At 38.3% G+C, this 23,797-nt stretch overlaps 2 protein-coding genes across 4 annotated transcripts; both read left to right on the top strand.

The window, feature by feature from the left end:
- The first annotated feature begins 9,594 nt into the window (after positions 1-9,594).
- Positions 9,595-16,684, top strand: LOC147850299 (purple acid phosphatase 2-like). 3 transcript variants are annotated; one of them, XM_087336222.1, is made up of 10 exons: positions 9,595-9,615; positions 10,044-10,294; positions 13,699-13,902; positions 14,022-14,133; positions 14,261-14,484; positions 14,982-15,120; positions 15,201-15,421; positions 15,551-15,672; positions 16,126-16,297; positions 16,394-16,684. In XM_087336222.1, exons 2-10 carry the CDS (start codon positions 10,094-10,096, stop codon positions 16,433-16,435), a joined length of 1,437 nt encoding a protein of 478 aa, XP_087192348.1. In that variant the 5' UTR covers positions 9,595-9,615; positions 10,044-10,093; the 3' UTR covers positions 16,436-16,684. The 3 variants fall into 3 exon arrangements, with proteins under 3 accessions (XP_087192348.1, XP_087192350.1, XP_087192347.1); XM_087336224.1 differs by lacking the exon at positions 9,595-9,615 and having other exon boundaries at positions 9,865-10,294; positions 16,400-16,684; XM_087336221.1 differs by lacking the exon at positions 9,595-9,615 and having other exon boundaries at positions 9,869-10,294.
- Positions 16,685-16,790: 106 nt separating this feature from the next.
- On the top strand, positions 16,791-21,934 carry LOC147850298 (leucine-rich repeat-containing protein ODA7-like). The gene is made up of 12 exons (XM_087336225.1): positions 16,791-16,931; positions 18,434-18,493; positions 19,331-19,379; positions 19,490-19,556; positions 19,907-19,968; positions 20,067-20,138; positions 20,214-20,312; positions 20,390-20,455; positions 20,600-20,701; positions 20,914-20,991; positions 21,148-21,214; positions 21,398-21,934. The coding sequence occupies exons 2-12, from the start codon at positions 18,438-18,440 to the stop codon at positions 21,778-21,780; spliced, it is 1,101 nt and encodes a 366-aa protein (XP_087192351.1). The 5' UTR covers positions 16,791-16,931; positions 18,434-18,437; the 3' UTR covers positions 21,781-21,934.
- The last annotated feature ends 1,863 nt before the right edge of the window (positions 21,935-23,797 follow it).

Below are 23,797 nucleotides of genomic sequence, written 5' to 3'. Positions count from 1 at the left end.
GGAACGGAGATATCCTCTAAGAGAGAGAAGGGCCCCCCGGAGATTTCCGGAACCAGAGCACGTGCTGCTAACCGACGAGGGGGAGCCGGAGAGTTTTGAAGAAGCAAAGCTTGACACCCATAGCCGCAGGTGGTTAAGTGCCATGCAGGAGGAGATGGATTCCCTGCATGAGAACCACACATATGAACTTGTGGAGTTGCCGAAAGGAAAGCGGGCACTTCGAAACAAGTGGGTGTTCAAGCTGAAACCGGGAGATGCCGGAAACCCCCCGAGATACAAAGCCAGAATCGTGGTGAAGGGGTTCCAGCAGAAGAAGGGCGTCGACTTCGACGAGATATTTGCCCCGGTAGTGAAGATGACCTCCATCCGGACAGTGCTGAGCATAGCGGCAAGCATGGACCTCGAGGTAGAACAGATGGACGTGAAGACGGCATTCCTTCACGGTGACCTCGAAGAAGAGATCTACATGCAGCAACCGGAAGGATTCGAGAAGAAAGGGAAGGAACACCTGGTATGCCGGTTGAAGAAGAGCCTTTACGGACTGAAGCAGGCTCCCCGGCAATGGTACCGGAAGTTCGACTCTTTCATGACCGACGAAGGGTACCACAAAACGCAGTCCGATCACTGCGTGTTTGTGAAGAAGTTCGAAGGAGGAGACTTTCTAATACTCCTCCTGTACGTGGACGACATGTTGATCGTCGGACGGGACCAGGTCAAGATACGGATGCTGAAGAAAGCGCTTCACCGAACCTTCTCAATGAAGGACCTGGGTCCGGCGAGGCAAATACTAGGGATGCACATCATCCGGGACCGGAAGAAGAAGCAGTTGTGGCTGTCACAGGAGAAGTACGTGACAAAGGTGCTTCACCGGTTCAACATGTCAGAAGCAAGACCGGTCGGGTCAACCCTCCCGGCAAACTGCAAGTTGTCCAGCAAGCAAAGCCCCAAGACAAAGGCTGAGAAGGAGGACATGATGAAAGTACCATATGCCTCTGCCGTCGGAAGCTTGATGTACGCAATGGTGTGTACAAGACCGGACATAGGATATGCAGTCGGAGTGGTGAGCCGGTACATGAGCAATCCCGGCAAAGAGCACTGGAACGCGGTCAAGTGGATACTCCGATACCTGAAGGGCACGGCAAACGTGTGCCTCCGATTCGGCTCCGGTAAGCCCGAACTCGACGGCTTTACCGATTCGGATATGTCGGCTGATGCAGATACCAGCCGGTCCACATCGGGGTATGTGATGACGTATGCAGGGGGAGCGGTGTCGTGGCAGTCGAGGCTGCAGAAGACGGTTGCGTTGTCAACCACGGAGGCGGAGTACATGGCGGCTGTTGAAGCCGGCAAGGAAATAATATGGATGAAGGACTTCATTAGAGAGCTCGGTATCCGGCAGGAGGAGTACCGACTCTACTGCGACAGTCAGAGTGCCATCCACCTTGCAAAGAACGTGGCCTATCACTCCCGGACGAAGCACATCCAGCGAAGATATCACTGGATCCGGGAAAGGATAGAAGACAAGGAGTTCGTGCTGACGAAGATCCACACGGACGAGAACGAGTCAGATATGCTGACCAAAGTGTTGACACCCGACAAGCTGGATGCATGCCGGAAGAGGATCGGACTAGTAAGACACCCCATGCCAGAGTGAAGGGGGAGTTTGTTGGGAGACAGGTCCCTCCGGATGGGAAGGGAGAAGAACAATGCTGATGAACAAACTCGGCTACGGAGAGCCGGATGAGGAGTACCCAGCTACGGAGAGTCGGATGGTGCAGACCCGGTGAGAACCAGATGAGGAGTACCCGGCTACGGAGAGCCAGATGGTGCAGGCCCGGTGAGAACCGGATGAGGAGTACCCGGCTACGGAGAGTTGGATGGTGCAAGCCCGGTGAGAACCGGATGAGGAGTACCCGGCTACGGAGAGCCGGATGGTGCAGACCCGGTGAGAACCGGATGAGGAGTACCCGACTACGGAGAGCCGGATGGTGCAGACCTGGTGAGAACCGGATGAGGAGTACCCGGCTACGGAGAGCCGGATGATGCAGACCCGGTGAGAACCGGATGAGGAGTACCCAGCTACGGAGAGCCGGATGGTGAAGACCCGATGAGGAGTGCTCACCGGATGAAGAGACATATTCATAAATATGTTTCTGAGAGTCCATCGAGGCTATATTTGTAAATAGCTGAAAAGTCATATTAGTATAAATATGACTTAGGGCAAACTTTTAGTGTGTGTTGTTATTCTTGTTGGTGCAAGAAGAGAGATAGCGCATAACCGTGTACAGAGAGAGAAAGAGGTCGTTGCCTCTATTGAAACCGCCGCCTGTGGCAAAGATCGTGAGCACGAGGTCGTTGCCTCCGTGAACTCACTGTTGTACATTCTAACATAGTGATAGTTTGCAGCCTGTGGGCTGCCGTGGTTTTTCCCTAGTTTGGGTTTTCCACGTAAACATCCTATGTACTCTTCTCTTCATTGTGTCGTGCATTTATTTCCCGTTTTCTGTGTATGATTCTAAGCTCGGTTGTGGCCGAGCGTTGCGCATAAGGAGCGTTTTAGTTCCCGTCATTTTTGACCACTCGAAATCAGCTTCAAGCATCGGTCGTATCCCCGATAGCAACGCCAAATAGATGTGTAGGATCTATGTATCGATGGAGTTAGCTCCTCGATGTCGTTTGTGGAGTTCAGACAAATCGGGCGGAGATGGTTGTCAAACACCTCCGAGCCTCACACTCACTTAACGATTAATAGATGATTAAGCACGATATCTCTCTCACTCTCTCAAGCTCGCTCTCATAGAAAATAGGGTAATGAATATAGACAATAAGAGTAATGAATATGTTTATTAACCCTCTTTGCTAAGAGGTCTAGCACCAACAAGGAAGAGAGATTAGTGTTCTCTAACTAAACACTTCACTAATCTCTCTTAAGCTTAAAGGTTACAAGGAGGAGGAGAGGAAGCTCTAGCTCTTAATCAATAGGAAGATCTTTACAAATGGAATAACCCTTACAAAGCCACCACTATGTGGTTTATATAACATTCACGTTTAGGGTATGGACCTTTCACACTTGGACATCCCTTAGCCTCTTTTCCTCTTGTCGTTTCCTCTTCGTAGGTCCTTCAACACATACTACGTCCTTGTTGATGTGCTCTTATTCATGACTGGTTGTGGTGCAATCCAAGCGCTTAACACCACTCGCGTGGTTTTCTTCGACCATCAACATCGATTGCAAGTTGAAGAAAGACGGTGGTTTCTCCCGGGTGCAAATCGTTGTCCAGATTGACTTGTACCTTTGCGCTAGACCACCAAGGCAGATTTGTACCATCTCGGCTTCGTCCACCATCACGTTGATGGACCCGAGTGCGTCACAAATCTCCTTTATCTTGGTGGTGTAATCCATAACCGATATGTCTCTTTGCCGGATGTTGTTCAGCTCTTGCCGGAGCTACAACTTACAGCCTGTGGTACTCGCGGCGAAAATCTTCCTCACATTTCCCCAAGCCTCCTTCGACGTCTTTGCATCCTTAATGTAGCTGAGCATTTGATCGTGCACACAAGACGCGAGGCAGTACAGTACTCAACTCGCTCCTTGCTCCCATACCATGAAGTCATTGTGTGACGACTCCGGTGCTACTTCATTTGTTCCTTCCACGAAGCTCCAATATCCATGCCCATGCCCCAGCAGGTATTGGTGCATTTTATATGACCAAGACGTGTAGTTGCTCCGGTCGAACTTCTCTGTTGGAAGTGAACTCGCCATTCCTCTGTCCATATCTTCTCTCTATCTATTATTACCGAGTTCTAGGGTGCCGGCTGCAAAGGTTCTCAACCCTCGCGCTCTGATACCATGTGAATGTAAACGTGCGAAAGCATTAGACAAAACCGGATAGCAACAAAGAATAAGAGGTTTAATGGAGAAGCTTAATACACACACAGAGTATACACATGAGAGACAGAGAGAGCAGAACATAAACGTTTATTCAAAAATAACTCTACAACTCTGTACATACAACGTGCTAAACAACACTATTTATACAAGTCCATAAAGGACTGACAGAAGTACTGACAAGTACTTCAATATTCCTACGTGCGACTTACACTAACTACGAGACAATGATTACCTAGTAGTTTAGGCTATTACTAGGCTTCCGGTTCCCACTCGAATCCGGCTCTCCGATCCGTCTCGCCGATCCGGCCAGTTGTTTCCAGATACCATCCGGATCATCCTTCCGAATGCCGATCTAGATCCAATTGAGCTTGCTCGCTGAACAATACCCATTGTCAATTGTTGATGCCTTACTAGATCAATTGGCAAGCGCACAATTTTTTACTCGCATCAACCTAAGGTTCGGATATCACCAAACGCAGTTTTTGAAGAAGACATTGAGAAAACAACTTTTTAGACGAGGTATGAAAATTATGAATGGCTGGTTATGAGTTTTGGGCTCACGCGTGCACCAACAACATTTAGTTGCGTGGGCAATGATCTATTTTCGTGATTGTCATCTTATACATTGATGATTTACTCATTTATAGCAAAACATCGGAAGAACACATGGTACATGTTTGGAAGGTGTTGTAAATCTTGCCACTCCCAAAAAATAAATTCTATGCTAACCCCGAAAAATATAAATTTGAAGTATAAGATATTATCTTCTTAGGTTTCCAGGTAGGGAAACATGGCCTTCACATGGACACAACCGAGGTGGATGCAATACAAAGATGGCCAATCCTACTAAAACTGTGGAAGTCCAACAATTTGGAGGATTCATGCAATATGTGCATACGTTCATCAAGCATTTTAGTGTGATTGCAGCCCCCTAACTAACCTAACTAAAGCTAAAACAAGTTTTAAATGGATATCAGTACAACAAGGTGCTTTCAAGAAACTCAAAGAAGCAGTTTGTTCGCAATTGTTGCTTAAGTTACTCGATTTTACCAAATCATTTGAAATCCATAAAGATGCTTTTTGATGTGGCTTATGGTGTAGTTTTGATACATGACGGATACCTAGTTGCTTATGAATCCAAGTAATTTTTAGAGATTGAAGCTAGGTGGTCGACTCATGAGAAAGAAATGCTTGCCATCATCTATGCCTTACACAAATGGCATCATTATGTCCAAGATCAATTTACTAAAGTAATCACGGATAATATATCCTTGTATTATTTTCAATCGCAGTCGAAGTTGTCTCCTAAACAAGCTCGTTGGCAATATTTTCTAACAGAATTTGACTCCTGCATCAACCATAAAAGTGGTCCTCTAATTATTATGTTGGATGCTTTAAGTTGAATGCCTCATGTATGTACCATTTCAATGATTTCGGATGCTTCTTTGCTACAAGACATTCGAACAACTCAACAATGTGATCCCTACACACAACAACTGACTTCAGGTAAGGAATTGCGACGTGCGGCCCATGGGTGACAAGGAATGCAACAAGGTTTATTAGTGGTACATGATAAATGGTTTGTACGTAATGTAAGGGAAATTAAGGCACTAATTTTTCAGGAAGCACATGATTGTAAGATGGCAGGGCACGATGGTATTCATCGAACACTTACAACATTTGACAACATTTTTGTGGGCCCCATATGGAGTTGGATGTAAAAGACTACATCCAATCTTGTTTGACATGCCAACAAGTCAAAGCTCGGTGTGGAAGACCATATCTCTTACTACAGCCCATGCCAATCCCACCCAACCATGGGATGTGGTGAGTATGGATTTCATAGTGGATTTGCCCATGTTGAGACACTATAATGCTATCATGGTGGTCCTCAACTAATTCTCTAAACAAGCAAAACAACCTCTCACAACCCTCTCCAAGTACCAAAATTGTTCTTCAAAAACATATTTAAATATCATGTTATGCTTGTGGCTATCATGTCAAATAGGGATCCACGTTTTACTATATGATTTTGGCATGAACTTTTCAAAATTCTAGACACACAACTCCAAATGTCTTCTATGGCTCATTACCAAACAGATGGCCAAATGGAAAGGGTAAATCAGAGTCTTGTAGACTAAATTTGTTCTTATGTGCAAGCAGATCAGAAAGATTGGGTGGAACATATCGACATGTTGGAAATTTGTCATAATTTATCTAAACATTCTGCCATTGGTTTTTCTCCTATTGAATTAGCCACATGGAAGCAAGTTCTTACACCGTTGGCTTTGGCCTCTTATGCGATTCGAGATCAAATTAAAGAGTCTAATGTTGACCTTTTTCTAGCAGATTGACAAGCAACAATGCGGGCTACACAATAATGACTACAACATCGAAGGGACGAATGGTTCAAGCAATCGACAAAAAATGTCAACACATCGAATATTTCAAAGACGATTTGGTCCTTGTTAGTGCGACTCATTGGCCATTTCTTGGACGACTCATCCAAATTTAACCATCATTATTACAGACCATATGAAGTACTATAAAGTTCAATGGAGTTACATATAGGATGAAATTGCCTAGTTCCATCAAGGTGCATGATATGTTTCGTGTAAATTTGCTTAGAAGATTTCAGGAGATAAACATGGGAGCTAGAAGACTAATCTACATGAAGAATTGAAGAACTTGAAGCAATTTTAAAACAACAAGTGTGCAATGGAAATACAAATTTTTTTATGAATTGGAAAGGGTGACCACTTTTGGAAGCCACATGGATCTTGTGCACTTGTTACTACAACCTATATATATAATTAGTAGTAGAATGGCAAGGGCTTAGACATTGCTTGTTGCATCTATGGTAATACCACTTTTGCCATTGTTTTTCTCTTTCTTATTATGTTTTCAAATTTAGCGAGTCATGTCATTATAATAGTTTCTTCTGTTTTGAGGATGAAACTCTTCGCATCGTGGGAGAGTGTTATGGAGTAGTTAGGATTGGAGAAATTAATCAAAGAGTTGTTGGGCGTGGTTAGAGATATTAGTAGTCAAGTAGTTGAGTGGATGGTTATTTAGGTAGCTTGAGTGCACAAAGGAGAGGAGACTATTTTATGGACATTAGGGGAATGACCCTCATGTAATACTTTTCTTTAATGTCAAAATACTCCCTTATCTTATTTTCTGGAATTTACCCATCTTCACAACTTCCTTCTTCCTTTATTGTTTTTTGTAATATAGGGCTTATGAATAACAATCGGCAATGGTTTGGTTAAGATGAAGAGCTCTCGAAACGAAAATGGCGATAGTCTCATCCTCCTCAAAAAGTCCCCTCAAAATGAGCCCCCTCGACCTCCTTTTATAGGAGCACTTTTGTATTTAATGCAAAAAAGGAGTAGGTCTCACTAAATCACGCTGTATTATCAAGTTGGATTTGAACCGTGCACCTCTAATCACTAAGCCATTCCCTCCCATTTATATAGTGTTTGATTATAAATATATAGTGTTTGATTCTCTCTCCTACTTTTTATCTCTCCTCCCTCTTACTTTTCCCACCCCCACGATTTTGGTCACCCTTCCTCTTCCATTTCTTTTGCACCATTTTATTTGTGCATGTGCACAAATAAATTGCCCTTGCGTGCACACACATTGCACATTCGCACCTTAGCCCTTTTGTACCGGCTTTTCCCACACTCGACACGCCACATCACGACACCACGAAATTACGGCTTAACGGTTTAAACGGTTCTGTTCGGTTCAAGTTCAAGTTTTAGTAAACTGTTTGATTTTGGGGTTTTACCGGTTTGGTTCGAGCCTTTATTGGTTTGAACAATTTGAAACTGCGGTTCAAACGGTTTAAAAAATTAACATTTGAAAATTTTAAATTTTTTAAAATTAAAATATGAATATTTGATTTTTGACGTAATTTGAAAACCAAAACTGAACTGAGAAACCCTGGTTCTAATTGTTTAAAGGTTTGAAAGTCTCTCAAACCGTTTGGTTTGCACTTGAATTTTTTGTAACAGTTCGGTTTAAATAGTTTCACTTTAAACAATTTCGTTATTCAGTTTAAGTTTCAATTTTTTTAACGGTTCGGTTTTGAATTGTTTGAGTTTGACACTCTCGAACCAAACCGTTACCATTTATATTTATGAAAGTGGGGATATTGAAAGGCATCAAAGTTCAGGATTAAAAAGCTCTAGTAGATGGGGAAAGCTAGCATATGCTAATAAGAAAATATAATAAATAGAAAAATGTCTTTAATATTATAATTTTGACCAAATGAAGAAATTCCCATAAAGCCCAAATTTTTACCAAATGAACAAATGGTTGGGTCACAAGCTTAGTAACTAGAAATCCAACGAAACATACCAAAACTAAAATTGCTAAATTGTCGTTGTAAATAGTAATCAAGTAGGAAGGAAAGTATATGTTAATTGGACATGTGTCCATAACCAATGTAATATGCTTTCATAAGTGCGTCCACATTGTTTGCAAGTTGTGTGTCAAGTCTTTTCGAGCTGAAAGCACTACCCACACAATTGATACTCCAAGCAAACACGTGACGAGGACTAAAGCCAAGAACATAATATTGAACCAAAAAAAGGGGAGAAAAGGATTTAGTATCAATAAGCTTATGCAAATTTGACAAGAAGTTCATGAGAATTAAATGTTCATGAAGCTTGAGAACTACATAAGTCTCTCAAAGGTGGTCTTTCTTAGATGAAGATGGTGACTGATAGATGACAAACAAGAAGGGGGCATGGGCCATCTCTCTCTCTCTCTCTCTCTCTCTCTCTCTCTCTATTGGAACCATTGCTTCCATGCGACTTAGCTCACATGCATTGTGATGCGAGACAAGGTGTTGGGGCACAAGTGATAAGAGTGGTTGACTAGGAACACTTTGCCCTAAACAAGTTCGAGAGTTTGAGTATCAGACTTTGATACAATGCATTGCCTTTGATCATATTCGATCGTGCTTTCCACACATCTTCGACCAAGCCCAATCCTGGCACGAATTTCTCTCACAACCACAATGTGAATTCTTGATTGCAACATTCATTAATAAAGTTATTGAAACATTGAGAGTCGCAACTCATTTTCGCATGTATGACGTGAAGTGTAATATTTGTTGGTCTCATAGGTCATATTTGACCTCCGAGGACGATAATAGAATCTATCTACCTATCTATCTAGCTCTATAGTAATTAGCTTAACGTCTCGGGTTCGAGACCTCACGTCTCTATTACTCCATATATATATATATATATATATCCTCTTAATTTTTACTAGATACCAAGTGTGGAATGTTAGGGATTGAACCCATGACCTTCTTTCTAGTCTCCCATGGAGTAGGAGGAGGAGGAGGAGGAGTAAAGCAACAAACGTAATGAATGATATAATCATAGTATATATATATATATATATATATACAGGGGTTGAATCATCCCTCCCGCAGATAACAAGAGATCAGACGAGGCTTCACCCCCCCCACTCACCAGGTACTTTTCCGATCTTTGCAATTCGTTCCTGCAATCATGACTTAATTGCATGTTTATTGATCTTTCTTCTTCTTCTTCTTCTTTGCGTGTTCTTTTCTTTATATCTTTCTTTTGTGCTTACATGTTTTGTATGATGGTTCTCTCAACAACTCTGTGGATCGCGTGAAAGTTGGGATCTGTTAAAAATTCCTCCTCAGCACAAAAGATTGGCTTTTCGTTGTACATGTGTGTATGTTGATGTATGCATATAAATATATGTGTATATTTGCATATAGAGATGTGTATGCATGCAAGAATGTATGAATACATGAGAGTCTAATTTTCATTGGCCAGAGGCAATGTATGTACGCATGTTTGTCTCTATCAATATGTGTGTATGTATGCATTTATGTACCGATGTACATATGTATGTATATATGTAGTTGAGGCTGCATGCACGTACATATGTTCAGGCTTAACTTTTCCGTATTGAAGATGGATGATTGAATGGATTTAATTTGAAGCATATATCTATATAGTTTTGTTGGATTTGCACACTGGGAAAAAGAAAGCAAACAAATAAATGTGATTGTAAATTTAGTTTTTCCAAATCAGAACAATACTAGAAAATGTTAGATGGTAAACTGTTACATTGGCAAATCAATGATTAGCAGAAATAAGGTGGCAAAGGAAGATCTTGTTAAAGATACACACTAAGCATAGTATGGCACGGTGTCGAGAAGCAATTGTGTGGCTCATGTTGACGATAATCATGGCAATTGTCTTTTCTTCACACATGGTATGCGCTCAGAGAAAGGGAAGAGGTCTTACTAGCCAGTTTGTGCGCCCCCGAGAGGCTTCCTTTGACATGCCTTTGGATGCAGACGTTTTTCAAGAACCCCCTGGCTTCAATACTCCACAACAGGTTTGTTCTGGCATGATACACACACATATGTTGAGAAGTAAAATGTTACTTAACATCATAAGTAGGCTAAAGTGATCAATGAGACCGAAGGTTACCCGATAAATCCTCTTATAAATCCATATAAATAGTCTTATACTATGCCTAGTAAATAAATCACTAAACAAAATACTCCAGAGTTGCCTGATTTAACTGCAAGGTTGTGTTCAAAGTACAATGATGTTGGGACCCTGGGTACACGTTGTGTGATAATAGTCCCAGAAAGAATAATCTTGGTTCATCAAGATTTTCTGGCTCTTTCCATTTAAGGAATGATTGCTTCCACGACTCAGTAAAAGACATTGCCCTAAAGATTTATTCTGCTTAGAAATAAAGCAACAAACTCACCAGAGTTTCGGATGATCAAATAATCAAATTTTGTATATAATCTAAAAAAGTGCCGAGTTCTTCACATAGAATTCTTCCACCAAATCCAAAGAAGTTCCTCATTATTGAGTTTTCAGAAAAAAGAAGGTCATCTCTGTGATGTGGAATCTTGATAGAAGATCATCTTCATCTCTAACTCTTGTTCCCTTTATCCATGTATTCCTAGTCTTTAGCTGGCTGAATGAGGTATTGTGTGATGTTTCACTAGTCTTTGAGTGAGCTGAGATGAGAGATGGTGCATCCAAGATGATGATGATGATGATATATTAATGTCCAATGGGGCCCAAAAATGACCCATAGAACCAATCAAATGTTATTAAGCACTTTGCTTAGTAGGGGAGAATTTTAAAATGGTAGAAAGAAAAGAAGAAACAAAATACGAATACAAAAAATGAAACCTGAAAATAAAAAGCAAGTTTGTTTCTGAATGTCACTGGTGACATATTCTATGAGTTTGGTACTCTGATTAAGTTGAGATCAATGAAAATGTATACTGTTTTTGATGATGGTTTGTTCCTCATTGGGAATTCTAGAAACTAGTACAACCTTGTGCGAATTCCTGGTGATGGCCTCATATGCGAGGCACTCCAAAGGAACATGTTCTTCTGTTTCTGATATGTCGAAAAAAATATAGCATCAGTGTAATGATATGTCTAACTCTCTTCTATGAGCTTGGGGCTTAGTCTGCTACCCTTGGTAATCAAATTTAGCTATATGATGGCCTGCTCTTCATTCCGTGTACAGGGCTTCAGTGTGGATGTCACCTGAACGTGATATGTTGCTTGCTTTTGTTACACTATTTAAGATTTTCTATTATTTTTACTGCAAAATGATTTTGTAATAGGGCAAAATGACATATCATGGACAGTGTTCTATAGACCTGAGATGCCACAGCTGACAGGCCCTAAATCAACATGTAGTAGTCCAGTTAGCATTGGTTTCAGATGCACTTGGATGTGTGTACATCCAACTTTTAAGTTGTGTCCAATAAAGCCTCTTTAATTGTGGCCCTACATAAATTAACTTAAAAGTTATGAGTGTGGATAAGGGAGAGGGCAAAGACTTTTAGTTTTGAAGAGATGTCACTTGGTAGCATCAGAAACGCTTGCCTTACTGAATGCCATTCTTTTGGTGTAAACTCGAAAATCAGTTTTGGAGAGAAAAAAGAGTCCTATTAGAGAGCAAAACTGCACAAGAATTATAGCTAAGCAGAGAATACTTAGGAAGCTGTATATATGGGTTATAGTGCTGAAATAACCTTGAACAGCTAGCTATGTTTCCAGGTTTTGGGCTCTGTCTTGTTGTGTTATCTTCAATTAGTTGTCAAAAAAATGAAATACTGGAATTGGTGCCAATTTTTGGGGCAATAGAGTGCCAAAGTCTTTGTTCAGGAGGAACCTAGGCTTCTAGATGTGAAATTAGTTCATAGCAAGGGAATATCTTAGTAGATCTTTTGTTTGCTATATAGAACTTCTCTGGTGGGGAAATTAAGTAAAATTGGTATTTCGATAGGAGTTTTACTGCCTTTTGCAGCTTCCTTATGCTAGTTTCAATGGCTGAGTAAAACATCGACTTGTGTTCTCCTGTTCCAATCTTTTCCTCTACATTCACATCCACACATCCAGAAATTCTTCAACATGTCATCTTGAAAGTTCTGGATGTCTTAAACCTAGTTGGATGAAAGAAAATTGCTTTTGTGGTTTTTCTTTTCATAAGAATCAAATTTCTCTTGCACCCTTGGTGAGGAACTTTCGAATCATTGTCCTTAATTTCAATATGTATGTGTAAACTCTTTGAAGGTCATAAAACTCTAATGGGATTCTTCCAGTTTCTGGATCCATTACTGAGCCTGGGGTTGTGTTCTCTAAAGCGAAATGACGGTGTAGGACTTAGTTTTTTTATTCTCTTTTCATTCCACAAGCTTGCTGAAATACTTTGTAACCAAACCTCAGTATTGTAAAGCAGAGTTTCCACCATACCCTACCAGCTGCTAACTTTCAGATAGCCACATTGACTGCCAGATCCCAATGCTCGCAAATTATGTGTACCATATTTAATAGCTTTTGCAGTCTCCGTTGAATTTGCCAAAAGTAAGGCATCATGTGTGCAAATCAGAAGCAATACTGTGAAATGTCCATTGGCTGGTTTTCCATTTTCTCTTATGGCTTCGTGAATGAACTATTCTAATTGACAGATACATTGACCGAATAGAGTGGGTGATAGAGGGCATCCTTGTTTCACCTCCATGGTGCCCATGAACTCTCTAAAGAAGCCCTCAATTGTCTTTGGTCCTCTTCTTACTTGCTGGTGCTGAGCCACGTTTATTTAAATGCATGTTTGTAGTACTCCCAAGTTGTTGGGATTGTATTGAAAGCCTTATTGAAATCTAAAAACAATAACACATTTTTTTCACTTTAAGGCGACTTGCTTCCATTACTACCCACAGAAAAACAAGATGGGGAATAGTGTTGGGTTTGGGTCGGAAACTTGATTGTCCCGCAGTTCTCTTGGTGTGTTTTTCATCCCAGAGCCTAAACTGTAGAAGTTTAACTGTAAGACATAATTGTAGAATAGTGAGGGAGTTGGTTTTCTTTTCCCTCTGTATACTGTCTTGATACATTTATCCTGCCAAATATTGAGTTAAACCCTGTGCTATTGCCTAGTTTAATAATGCACGTGTCCATTCTTTAGACACTAGGCCAGTCCATTTGAACAGTTCTGATAACAGGGTAGTATATCTATCCTTAAACTGTGTAGCCAACCACGATGCTATATCTGGATACCAACATGAAATATCAAGTTATCACCCTCAGTCCGCTTATGCAAAACTCATGGATAAAGAGGCCGCTCCAATGATCTCCTAGTGTAGGTGTATCCAACTTGTAACAATGATCCAACACTGTGAGATATTATCTTTACACCTATAATGTATACACATAACATAATAAAATAAAATTGATTGGGCAGTTTTGTTTGGAAAGGTACACATTACACAAGGTGATTTTTATGGGACGTCCATCATCATATCATGGGTGACTCCTGATCATCCTGGCTCTTCAATTGTCTACTATGGCACGAGTGCTGAAAACTACTCATTTGCCGCCACCGCCGAGCTTGCCATACAATATTCTGCATATAATTATACCTCTGGATTTATACATCATTGCACTATTCAAGATCTTGAGGTATTCAGTAATGGAGATTTTTGTTTGTTTTCTTATTTTGAACTTCCTCCAAATTTTGTGTTCTAGAAAGCTGGTTTAAACATGTTTCTAATATCCTGTACTGGATGGATTATTCACAGTATAGTACAACCTATTTCTACAAGATTGGAGACGCGAATGTGTCTCGTGAATTTTCATTCACTACACCTCCGGAATCAGGACCAGATGTCCCTTACACTTTTGGACTTATTGGTGATCAACTTTTGTTTCCCATATTTTTGGCAATTGGATTTTATTTATCTTGCAAATCCAAATCCAATGCAAACAATGTTCTGGGTAATTGAACCTGATTTTATCATTCAATTGAATACAATTTCAGGAGATCTTGGGCAGACAGCAGACTCCAATAGTACCTTACAACATTATATGAAAAGCAAAGGCCAGACAGTTTTATTTGTTGGGGATTGTGCATATGCAGACAAGTATCCATTTTATGATAATAATAGGTGGGATACCTGGGGTCGATTTGTTGAACGTAGCACTGCATATCAGCCTTGGATATGGGCTGCTGGAAACCACGATATGGAATGGGGACCAAAATTTGTAAGTCAATAGTTTGCCCCTTTTCCTTTCTTGAATGTTTCTGAGTTCTGCACTTCATTTTCTTGTTTTTTCTTCCCATTTTTTCCTAAAATATGAGTTTTTCACTTGCATGATTATTTATTGCCGTCTGTATTCCTTAACATTTGTGAGTTTCACTCTTCACTCTTTATTCTTTTCGTTTGTCTTTTTTCTTCCATATTTGTTTGAGTTCCACACTGTTTTTTTCTAACATTGTTAGGTTTACACTGAAAGGCTTTACTTTTTTTGGTTCCTTCCTTTTTGGAAATATTTATAAGTTTTGCATTAAATCTTCTTTTTTCTCTTAACATTTCTTATCATCTTTAATTTTCTCTTCATTTCTTTTCACGGGATAGTGATTGATTTGAACTCCCAACGAATAGCTTACAAGTCAGGACGATTTTTGTTTCATTTTTTTGTGTGGTTGCATATTTAACATTTTCTCATTTGGAAAATGGAAACAAATATTTGTATTCTAGGGAGAGCATGGTGACTTCAAGTCTTTCATACATCGGTTAAAGACTCCTTATGCATCTTCAAAAAGCACTTCTCCACTTTGGTACTCGATCCAGCGTGGCCCAGCATATATCATTGTGTTATCATCTTACTCTGCCTTTGGTGAGGAAACCTTCATTCAACTTTAATGCTACTTTCTTTCTCGGTTTTATGTTTGGCATGTGATTAACTTTGTTGGACAGTTAAATATAGTCCACAGTACAACTGGCTTAAAGAAGAACTTCCGAAAGTAGACAGAACAAAGACGCCATGGCTCATTATTATAATGCATATCTCATTTTACAATAGCAATTCAGCTCACTATATGGAAGGGGAGGCAATGCGAAATGTCTTTGAGGCATGGTTTGTAGAATACAAAGTGGATATTGTTTTTTCAGGACATGTGCATGCCTTTGAAAGAACGGTATGTTCTCTTTGAAGAGCTTTTTGAAACCCTTTAAAACTTTTGAAGGTTTTTAACTACTTTTGGGATATGTTGGTTGAATTCTCTTTTTGAAGTCTTACAAATGTTATGTTTGGTGTGATCCTGCAGTTCAGTGTATCAAACATTAAATCAGATTTGATGAATGGTGATTGTTTACCGGTTTTGAATGATGATGCTCCAGTCTATGTTGTCATTGGAGATGGAGGAAATGTAGAAGGACTTGCTTCGCAGTAAGAACCACTCATGGTGTATTGTTTATCTTTCTTTTCCCCTTCGGTTGATGCATATAATATGTTGTATTTTGTGCCATATATATTTTTTATTTGTATCTTTCTATGACCTTTTTGGTTATTGTATATATTGGATAGCTTGCATTTGTGACTTAATGTACTATGTTTTTGCAAATACATAGATTGATCCCTTCTCTGGTGTGTTTATATGCCATGTTTTGTGGATGCATATATTGGTAGCGTGTAGCATGTGAATGCATAGATTTGTAGCATATCTAGCTTGTAATGTCTTCCAATGCCATTTTTGTGTGAATGCATATCCTTTTTCTTGCAAATGCTTACATATAATAATGCATATATCGATAGCTTGTATTGTAGGTCTTTCTATGACATTTTTTGGTGGCTTATATTTGTCAGTGAATGCATATATTTTTTATTTGATCATGTGTCCAGATACATTGATCCACAACCCGAGTACTCGGCAGTTCGAGAGGCTAGTTTTGGCCATGGTATTTTTGATATCGTGAACCGAACGCATGCATTATTCTATTGGCATCGCAATCAAGATGGAGACGCAGTCATGGCTGATTCTTATTGGCTCAATAACCAATATTGGAAAACAAGTGTAAGGATTGAGTAAAGTAATGGGTAATATTATTATATCGAAGATTTGGGCTACTGTATAGAGAGTAATTGAACTTGATGTCTTATGTGTTCCAAGGTGAAGGAAAGATATTGTGTTGTGAAGGATCCCCAGTGTTGAGTAATAGTGGCACATACATCTAGAGGACCTTGCACCCAACAACTATTACCATTTATAAGTGAAAATCTAGTGAGAGGAAAATTGTCCTTTTATGCATGTAAAATAAATAACATTTGTACAATAATTTATATTTGAAGAATGTAAAGTTTCAAGGAAATGCTTGAAATTATGTAATTTAAAAGAATCAAAGTTTATGGTGTGTATTAGTCAAGGTGCATCATAGACCAATGTATATGAATACTTCGTAAACTGTAAGTTTTAGACATAGTGTGTTTACCCCTACAAATCTGTCAAATATTTTGTAGTCACATCAAACTAATTGATTGTGGATTTATGCAAATATCTAAAATTTTGGTACATGTGGACCGATGTTTATAAATTTTAACTCAATGGAATAAATGTGGTTAAATCTCGTGGTTAGGTTTGAGGTATGAAAGTAGTTCATTGTCCACATATAAGTGGACCTATGGTAAGGAACATCAGCCTACAATTTAAGGTGAGTGAATCCTCGGAAATAATGCTGAAGCACTAACTAATAATTTATTTGAGTCCAGTGAGATCACCTCAAAAAGATTACATATCAGGCTTACAGCATATGTGAACCCAAACCCTAACCTTGATAATTGGGACAATGGTTACAAAGTTCAAAATTTTCAACAAGTAGATGAATTGTAGAAACATGGCAATGATTTTGGATTGGGTTTTGACATGTAATCTTTTGTTTTTCTTGCTTTCTCATGTTACATTCTTATGGTATTAGTAATGGGAAGCATTTGGGAATTTCATGAGGCATGCAATTTTGGATTCCTCGTTATTGAGTCCTTTGCATAGGAGTAAAACGACGCTTAGAGGAGGAACTCCTTAGTAATAGAGGAGTTGATTGAGGGATATGGATGAAGGAAGATAATTGTTTTGTATGTTTTGGTGAAACTAATTTGGTAATGACATTGATTTTGTGTCATAATCCTAGGTGAAAATCCATGACAAATAGAAGAGTGGGAATATCAATGCTTTGAATGTTTTTGTGATGAGTGAAACTAACTAATTTGGTATTATTGTTAGTTCCATTGCCATGAATCATAATCCTAGGTGAAACACCATGACAAATACAAGGTGTGAGATCAAACTAGGGTTTTAGAGCCTTCATAATCATTTGGTTGTGGAAAGGGTATCAAACAAATGGAACTTGATAGGATACATGGCATGATACGTACGTCACAATTTTGATGGAGTAGACACAACATTCATTGCACATGTATGAAGTTCATATCAACTTTGGAGGAGTAATAGGAGTAGTTCTTGGAAGAAAAGTGGGTGAAGGTGTTATGGGTGGCCAAATCAAAGAGAAATTGGACAATTGAAGCAAAGGAAGCCAAACCACCACTTTGATGCTCGAGGAGTTCTTGACAATAATAATAATGCCGATGACAAAGATCTGAGGACGAAATAACTAAAAAACATAGGGGCATGGCAAAAGAAGAAAAAACCAAGGGCCACATTCGAGGAATTTTGATAATTTAATAAACAAAATGCTAGATTAGGAAAAATGCAAGCAAAACATATGGGCTTGATAGGAGATTAAGGAAAACGAGATGGTACATGTGTTTTCAAGGAGTTTTGATGATAATTCATTGCAATTGGTCGCCACTCGATATGCAATAAGTTACATATCACAACTTAGATGGGCATTTGGGTAAACCGTTTTAGTAAGTTTCATAGTGCTGCTAAAAGAGGCGAAGGTAAGAATTTTTTGGGGATGGACAAGATAGGGGCAAATTAGCCAAATTAAAGAAAAGTGGATGGGTAAGAAAGAAAAAAAGATATATTAACGTCTTTTAAGAGGCCAAAATGGCCTATAAGAGAAACAAGAGAATAGAAATGAATAACTAACTTAACTAACGTTTTCAATGAGAAGAGATCAACGAAGTGAAAAAACGCACAACTTTTCCTCCTCTTCTTCTTCGCTCCACTTTTTGTTGTTTGTTTGGAGAATCACAGAGATATGGGCTTCGACATGAATGCAGAATCCCTCAAGAAACTCTGCAAAGAGCTCAAACTGTAAGCATCATTTTCTTCCTCTTCTTCATTTTCCGTATGTTCTTATCCTTACTATATGTTATCACTACAGTCTCCCCATGGTTGTTCAAAAGTTGAGAATGAATGAATCAACCCCTTTACATATATATATACATATACATATATATATGTGTGTGTGTGTGTGTGTGTGTGTGTGTATGTATGTATGTATGTATGTATGTATGTATATGTATATGTATATGTATATATATGTAGGGAGGCACAGAGAGAGACAGAGAGAATCTACTCTCCATAATATCTATCACATGGCCACATGTTTTCATGGATTCTCTATTCAAGGGCTTTTGTGAATTACTGAAAACACGAGTTATTTTGGAGACATAACGATTACTTGAGGGTATTGAAGAAATGAAGAATACTTTTGATGTGTTTTGATGCTTTCCCATCCATCTTTCTATATAGAGGGGATCAATAAATAATACTACATAATCATATAATTGCTCTTGTGTGTGTTATCCATGGGTATATTTGGGAGGAAATAATGAAAAGTTAGGGATATTAATGGATATAAAGATAGATTCATGGATATTTTGGACCTTTCCCGACATATTTTCTAGATTGGTCGCCAATATGCCATAATATGCATTATCATTTCTCTTTCATGGGTTGAACAAGTTCACTCTTCAAAAACCTAGGGGCATTTGGGTAAATAAAGAAAGACATTGAGGTATAGAGTGGACAAGAGAGATTATTTTTATAGAGGGAATTATGCAAGGGGTTTTGAGGCATATTTTTTTGTTTTGTTTTGGCTTGGATTATTTATGGTGTACTGATTATCTTTAATTAGTTTTTTCGTAGGTACTCTAGTTGCCCAAAGTTAAATGATGTTCTATATCTACAACAAAAGGTAGCATTGGTGATTATGTAGAACTACTAGTTTGATTATGTAACAAAAATAACCTATCATTTTTTAATGTAAACATGCATAGAAGCTAATAAAGGGGAAAGTGCTTTCAGGGCATTGTCCAAATCAAGAATCTAGAAGCCTACACAGGCTTGCGATCGTTGCACTTAGAATGCAATGGTAAGCTCTAGTGAATAAAAAAGATAGTGATGTATTTTATCATATTACACAATTTTCTATGTGAGGTGACACTATTAAATACCACATACATGTTTGTTTTTGTGGCATGGCTAAGGCCATATTGTATCAACATTTCTAGAATAAAAAATCAATCGATATCTTGAGAATTATAACCAATCCACCTATTTGTAAAGGAACATACTAAGAGAATGTCAAGATTTACGGAGATTTTAAAGGAAATTTGAATTAATTATTGACAAATTATCAAGAGTGTCAGTTGCTTGGGGATAAAAAACAAGATGTATGGAACTAGCATATCCAAGAGTCTCAATTTTGCATTTACCTTGCAGCCATTTCTGTAATCGAAGGTTTGGACACTTGTTTGGAGCTTTCTTGTTTGTTTTTGAATCAGGTGAATGCTCTACCACGGAAATTGATTTTAAGTTTTTTATATCCTCAAACTATATAGGATGTAAAGAATGATGGTTGTTATATTGTTTAAGCATGCAGAATTTGGTTGAGCACATCAAAGGGTTAGATCATCTCAAGTGTTTGGATACAATCAACTTATCTGACAACCATGTAATCTCTGAGTTTACATTGATTATCGAAATCTTAGAGAATGATGTAAGTCACTTTCATCCATGCATTTTGTAGATAAAAGAAATCAAAGGTTTGTCATCTTGTTGCTTCTTGAAAAACTTAAATGTGTCTGGCAACCGCATCCGTACAGAGGAGGATGTTGCGCACTTGTCTGTAAGATATCAATCCTCTTAAGTTTCATGAAAGAGTGCTCACAACCATCTAATGGTTTCATTTTTTTAATTTCTTAGGAATGTAAGAGTTTGCAGTCACTTGATATTTCCAACAACAAATTAGATGAGGAAGGTGCCTTGAAGGTGATTATTGCCCCTTCTCTATTAATAAAATTTGAAAACACTTTCTTGTGTTTATAAACTTAGTGCAACACAAAGGTCAAAATATACTACTATTCTGAAGGTTATTTGTATATGAGATGTGAAGGGAATTGGTGGTATGTGTAGGTGATTAGAGGTTTAACTCTCAACTTGTTGCGAATGACTGGGAATCCGATAGTTAGCAAAACACGTCATTACCGTAAAAATACCATTACACTCATGGAAAATGTGAGTATTTTGCTTCCTAACCTCTAGAATGAAAATTCTTCATGAAGCTAAATTGTTACGAGTGACCATGGTCTTAATTTCTCAACTAAAAGATCATTGACTAACCATGTCTTGTGACTATTTAGTTTTGGAACATAATTCCGTAAAAAAGAGAATCATTACTTTTGGAAAAATGTCTTTAGAATCAAAGGATATATTACTTCTTTGAACAGCTCAAATACCTTGATGATTCTCCAGTTTTCCCTAAAGAAAGGAGGTTGGCAGAAGCTTGGCTACAGGGAGGTGTGGAGGTATCATGATCCGCCCATTTGTAAACCATATATGATTAGAGTTATTTTACAATGGTTGTTCTCAATATTAACAATCGAAAAAGTTGTAAGAAATTGTTAAGAGAATAACAACATTTTTAGTATCGTTCTACATAAAAAATTGAATATATTTTTCAGGCTGAAAAGGCCATGCGAGATGCGATCAAGCAAGAGGAGGCATTAGAACGCGAGAAACATAGAAAAGGTGACATGATCTCAACAAATTTGTATATGCATATGCTTTTGATATATGAAGACAGGCCCAGGTAGCCGTTCACTAAATATACAATGCTAAGAATAACCTTTTCTCTTTTGTAATTTGAGATTCTTTTAATCTTGTGATGAAGTATGTAACATGTTTCATTGAACTTTTGTTTTTTTGAAGCAGCATTTGAGGACATGTTGATGAAAGCAAAAGTTGGCAGCCTTGATGAGAATGAGGAAAGTGACAATGTAGTTAAGATTGAAGTAATTAATGACAATGTAGTCAAGATCGAGGCAGTTGATGATGTAGTTGAGATTCAAGATAATAATAATAATGTAGTCGAGATTGAAGCAACTATTGATAACTTAGTCGAGATCGAAGCAAATGCAAATGGTTTAGTCGAGATTGAAGCAACTCCTAATAGCTTAGTCGAAAGCGATGCAACATATGAAAGAGATATTGATATGAAAATAAGTGATGATGATAGTTACATAGTTGAGATGGAAGACCCCAACCTTCAAAGGCTCAAGGATATGATTATGATTGAGAATTTAAGTTCTTTATAAGGTGTATATAGTTTCTTTACAAGTTGAAGTGATTCATCTTGAAACTATACAAGAGCCTTTGATCTAATTTGAGTTTATTGCTTATAGAAGTATAAGGTTGTGTATTGAATCTTTGTTATTTAGTAAGTTATCAAATGGATAGTTTTATAAACATTTGCCATGTTATTAACCATTGTAATATATTCTTCTAAAGTCTAAGTTGGAGAAACGTTAACCTCGAGATGCAAAATAGTTGTTCATTTTATTGATTTAAAACAATGGAAATGTATGTGTAAAGTAGAAAGTCAAAATTTCCAAATTGACGTAATCAATGTTCCCATAGGTTTTAAGAATCTACACACCATAAAGACTTAATGTTTAAGATAGAGTTGACAATGTCATAATTTGACATAATATGTTGTTTGGGTACAAATTAGGCTTATATAATTTTTAAGCCTTGAGTTAGGATAAGTGTAGGATGTATGGTTGTGCTCGTGTTTACAAGCCTTTGTCAACCTTTACAACATCATAATATATAACATTAGAATGTGATTCGTGACATTTTTCTAACTTCTTCAATCATGCAAAGTCAATGAATGTGCAATGATGTTAATAACACCTAAGTGAAATCATTTACAAAACCCTTCGTTGTAATCATGCATTATTGTCAACATAATATACTTGCTGCTTACATTCCCCATTGTGCTTCGTTGACACATTTTGGAAAAGGAATTGAGTGCAGAGGCAACAACAGGTAACACAACATTTGTGGAGGTTATGACATCAAGTGGAAATGCAAGTGGGATTCCTTATAGGGAGCTATGGTCACCAATAATGTTACAATGAAAGCTTGGTGAGATGAACTACATGTTGTGGAAGTTCAAAATGACCACCATGATGGATACATATGAACTTCTAATCACTACACCTAGACCAACAATCAAGTCCGTGGGAACCATAAATCCAAATAACCTAATTGTCATGATTGTTCAAACTCTAGAAAATTCCTTACAATAGAAGAGGAACAATGTGGACACATTGTATGCACTCATGACATGGACAAATAATTCCTTGTTTGACATTGATTTAGCACCCATTCAAGTCAATAGATGTTTAGACAATATTTTGGGGTCACTATGAAATAACAAGTAAAACCAAGATCTAAATTCCCAAATCAGCCTTACAGTATATGTGTGGGAAGCTCTTATATACGCATGAAGTAAGGAAGGGTAGGTCACTAATATTTACAAAACATAAGTGAAAGGGTATGTTCTAATGTTAAAAAGGGACTAATGTGATTAGATAGACAGAACGATAGATAGATGCATGCACTATCATGAACTTGAGAACCAATGTATAGAGAGTCTTTTAAAAAATGTGATTAGATAGACAGAATGGTAGATGCATGCACTATCATGAACTTGAGAACCAATGTATAGAAAGTCTTTTAAAAAAACACATATACTCAAGGGACCTAGGAACATGTATAAACACAAGGCCTAGATACCCTTATTAGACACATTAGGTAGGAAGGTTGAAGTCTGGAGATGCCAATGGTCCAAACTAGGGTTTTGTCGTGATGATTGTGTTGCCTAATATCCAAAGTACTAATCATCCTAATATCCATGGGTATGGGACATTGGTGGTAGGTTGGTTATGTCTTGATCATAGCTCAGGGGTGGTCAAGAGGATTCAGTTCCTCTATCCAATCAATCCACCTTTTTTTACTTTAAGTTTGTTTATTTATTAGTACGACATTCTTAACAGAAGATGAGAAGGTAGGTGCCTTTAGCACACAGATAACGCACCTTCAATATGAGATTGAAATCATTGATATGATGAAGGCTAATATTGAGCTAGTATGAAAATATATCCACACTCTGCATTCAAAGTATGAACGTGGCATGGTTACAACATATAACTCTTATGTTTAACCAATCCATTCATATCCTTTGAGAAATTGTTAGTGCAACTTCAAGAGGAAGGGTTGGTATGGAGATGCACTAATGTTTGATTTTAGAATCTACGTTATCTTTTA

This window comes from Azolla caroliniana, unplaced genomic scaffold, assembly GCF_043228905.1.
Source record: "Azolla caroliniana isolate FFs.n. ecotype wild unplaced genomic scaffold, voAzoCaro1.0.p SCAF_21, whole genome shotgun sequence".
Taxonomy (NCBI): Eukaryota; Viridiplantae; Streptophyta; class Polypodiopsida; order Salviniales; family Salviniaceae; genus Azolla; species Azolla caroliniana.
The sequence above is the reverse complement of the archived record's forward strand: the minus strand, read 5'-3'. Positions and strand labels throughout refer to the sequence as shown.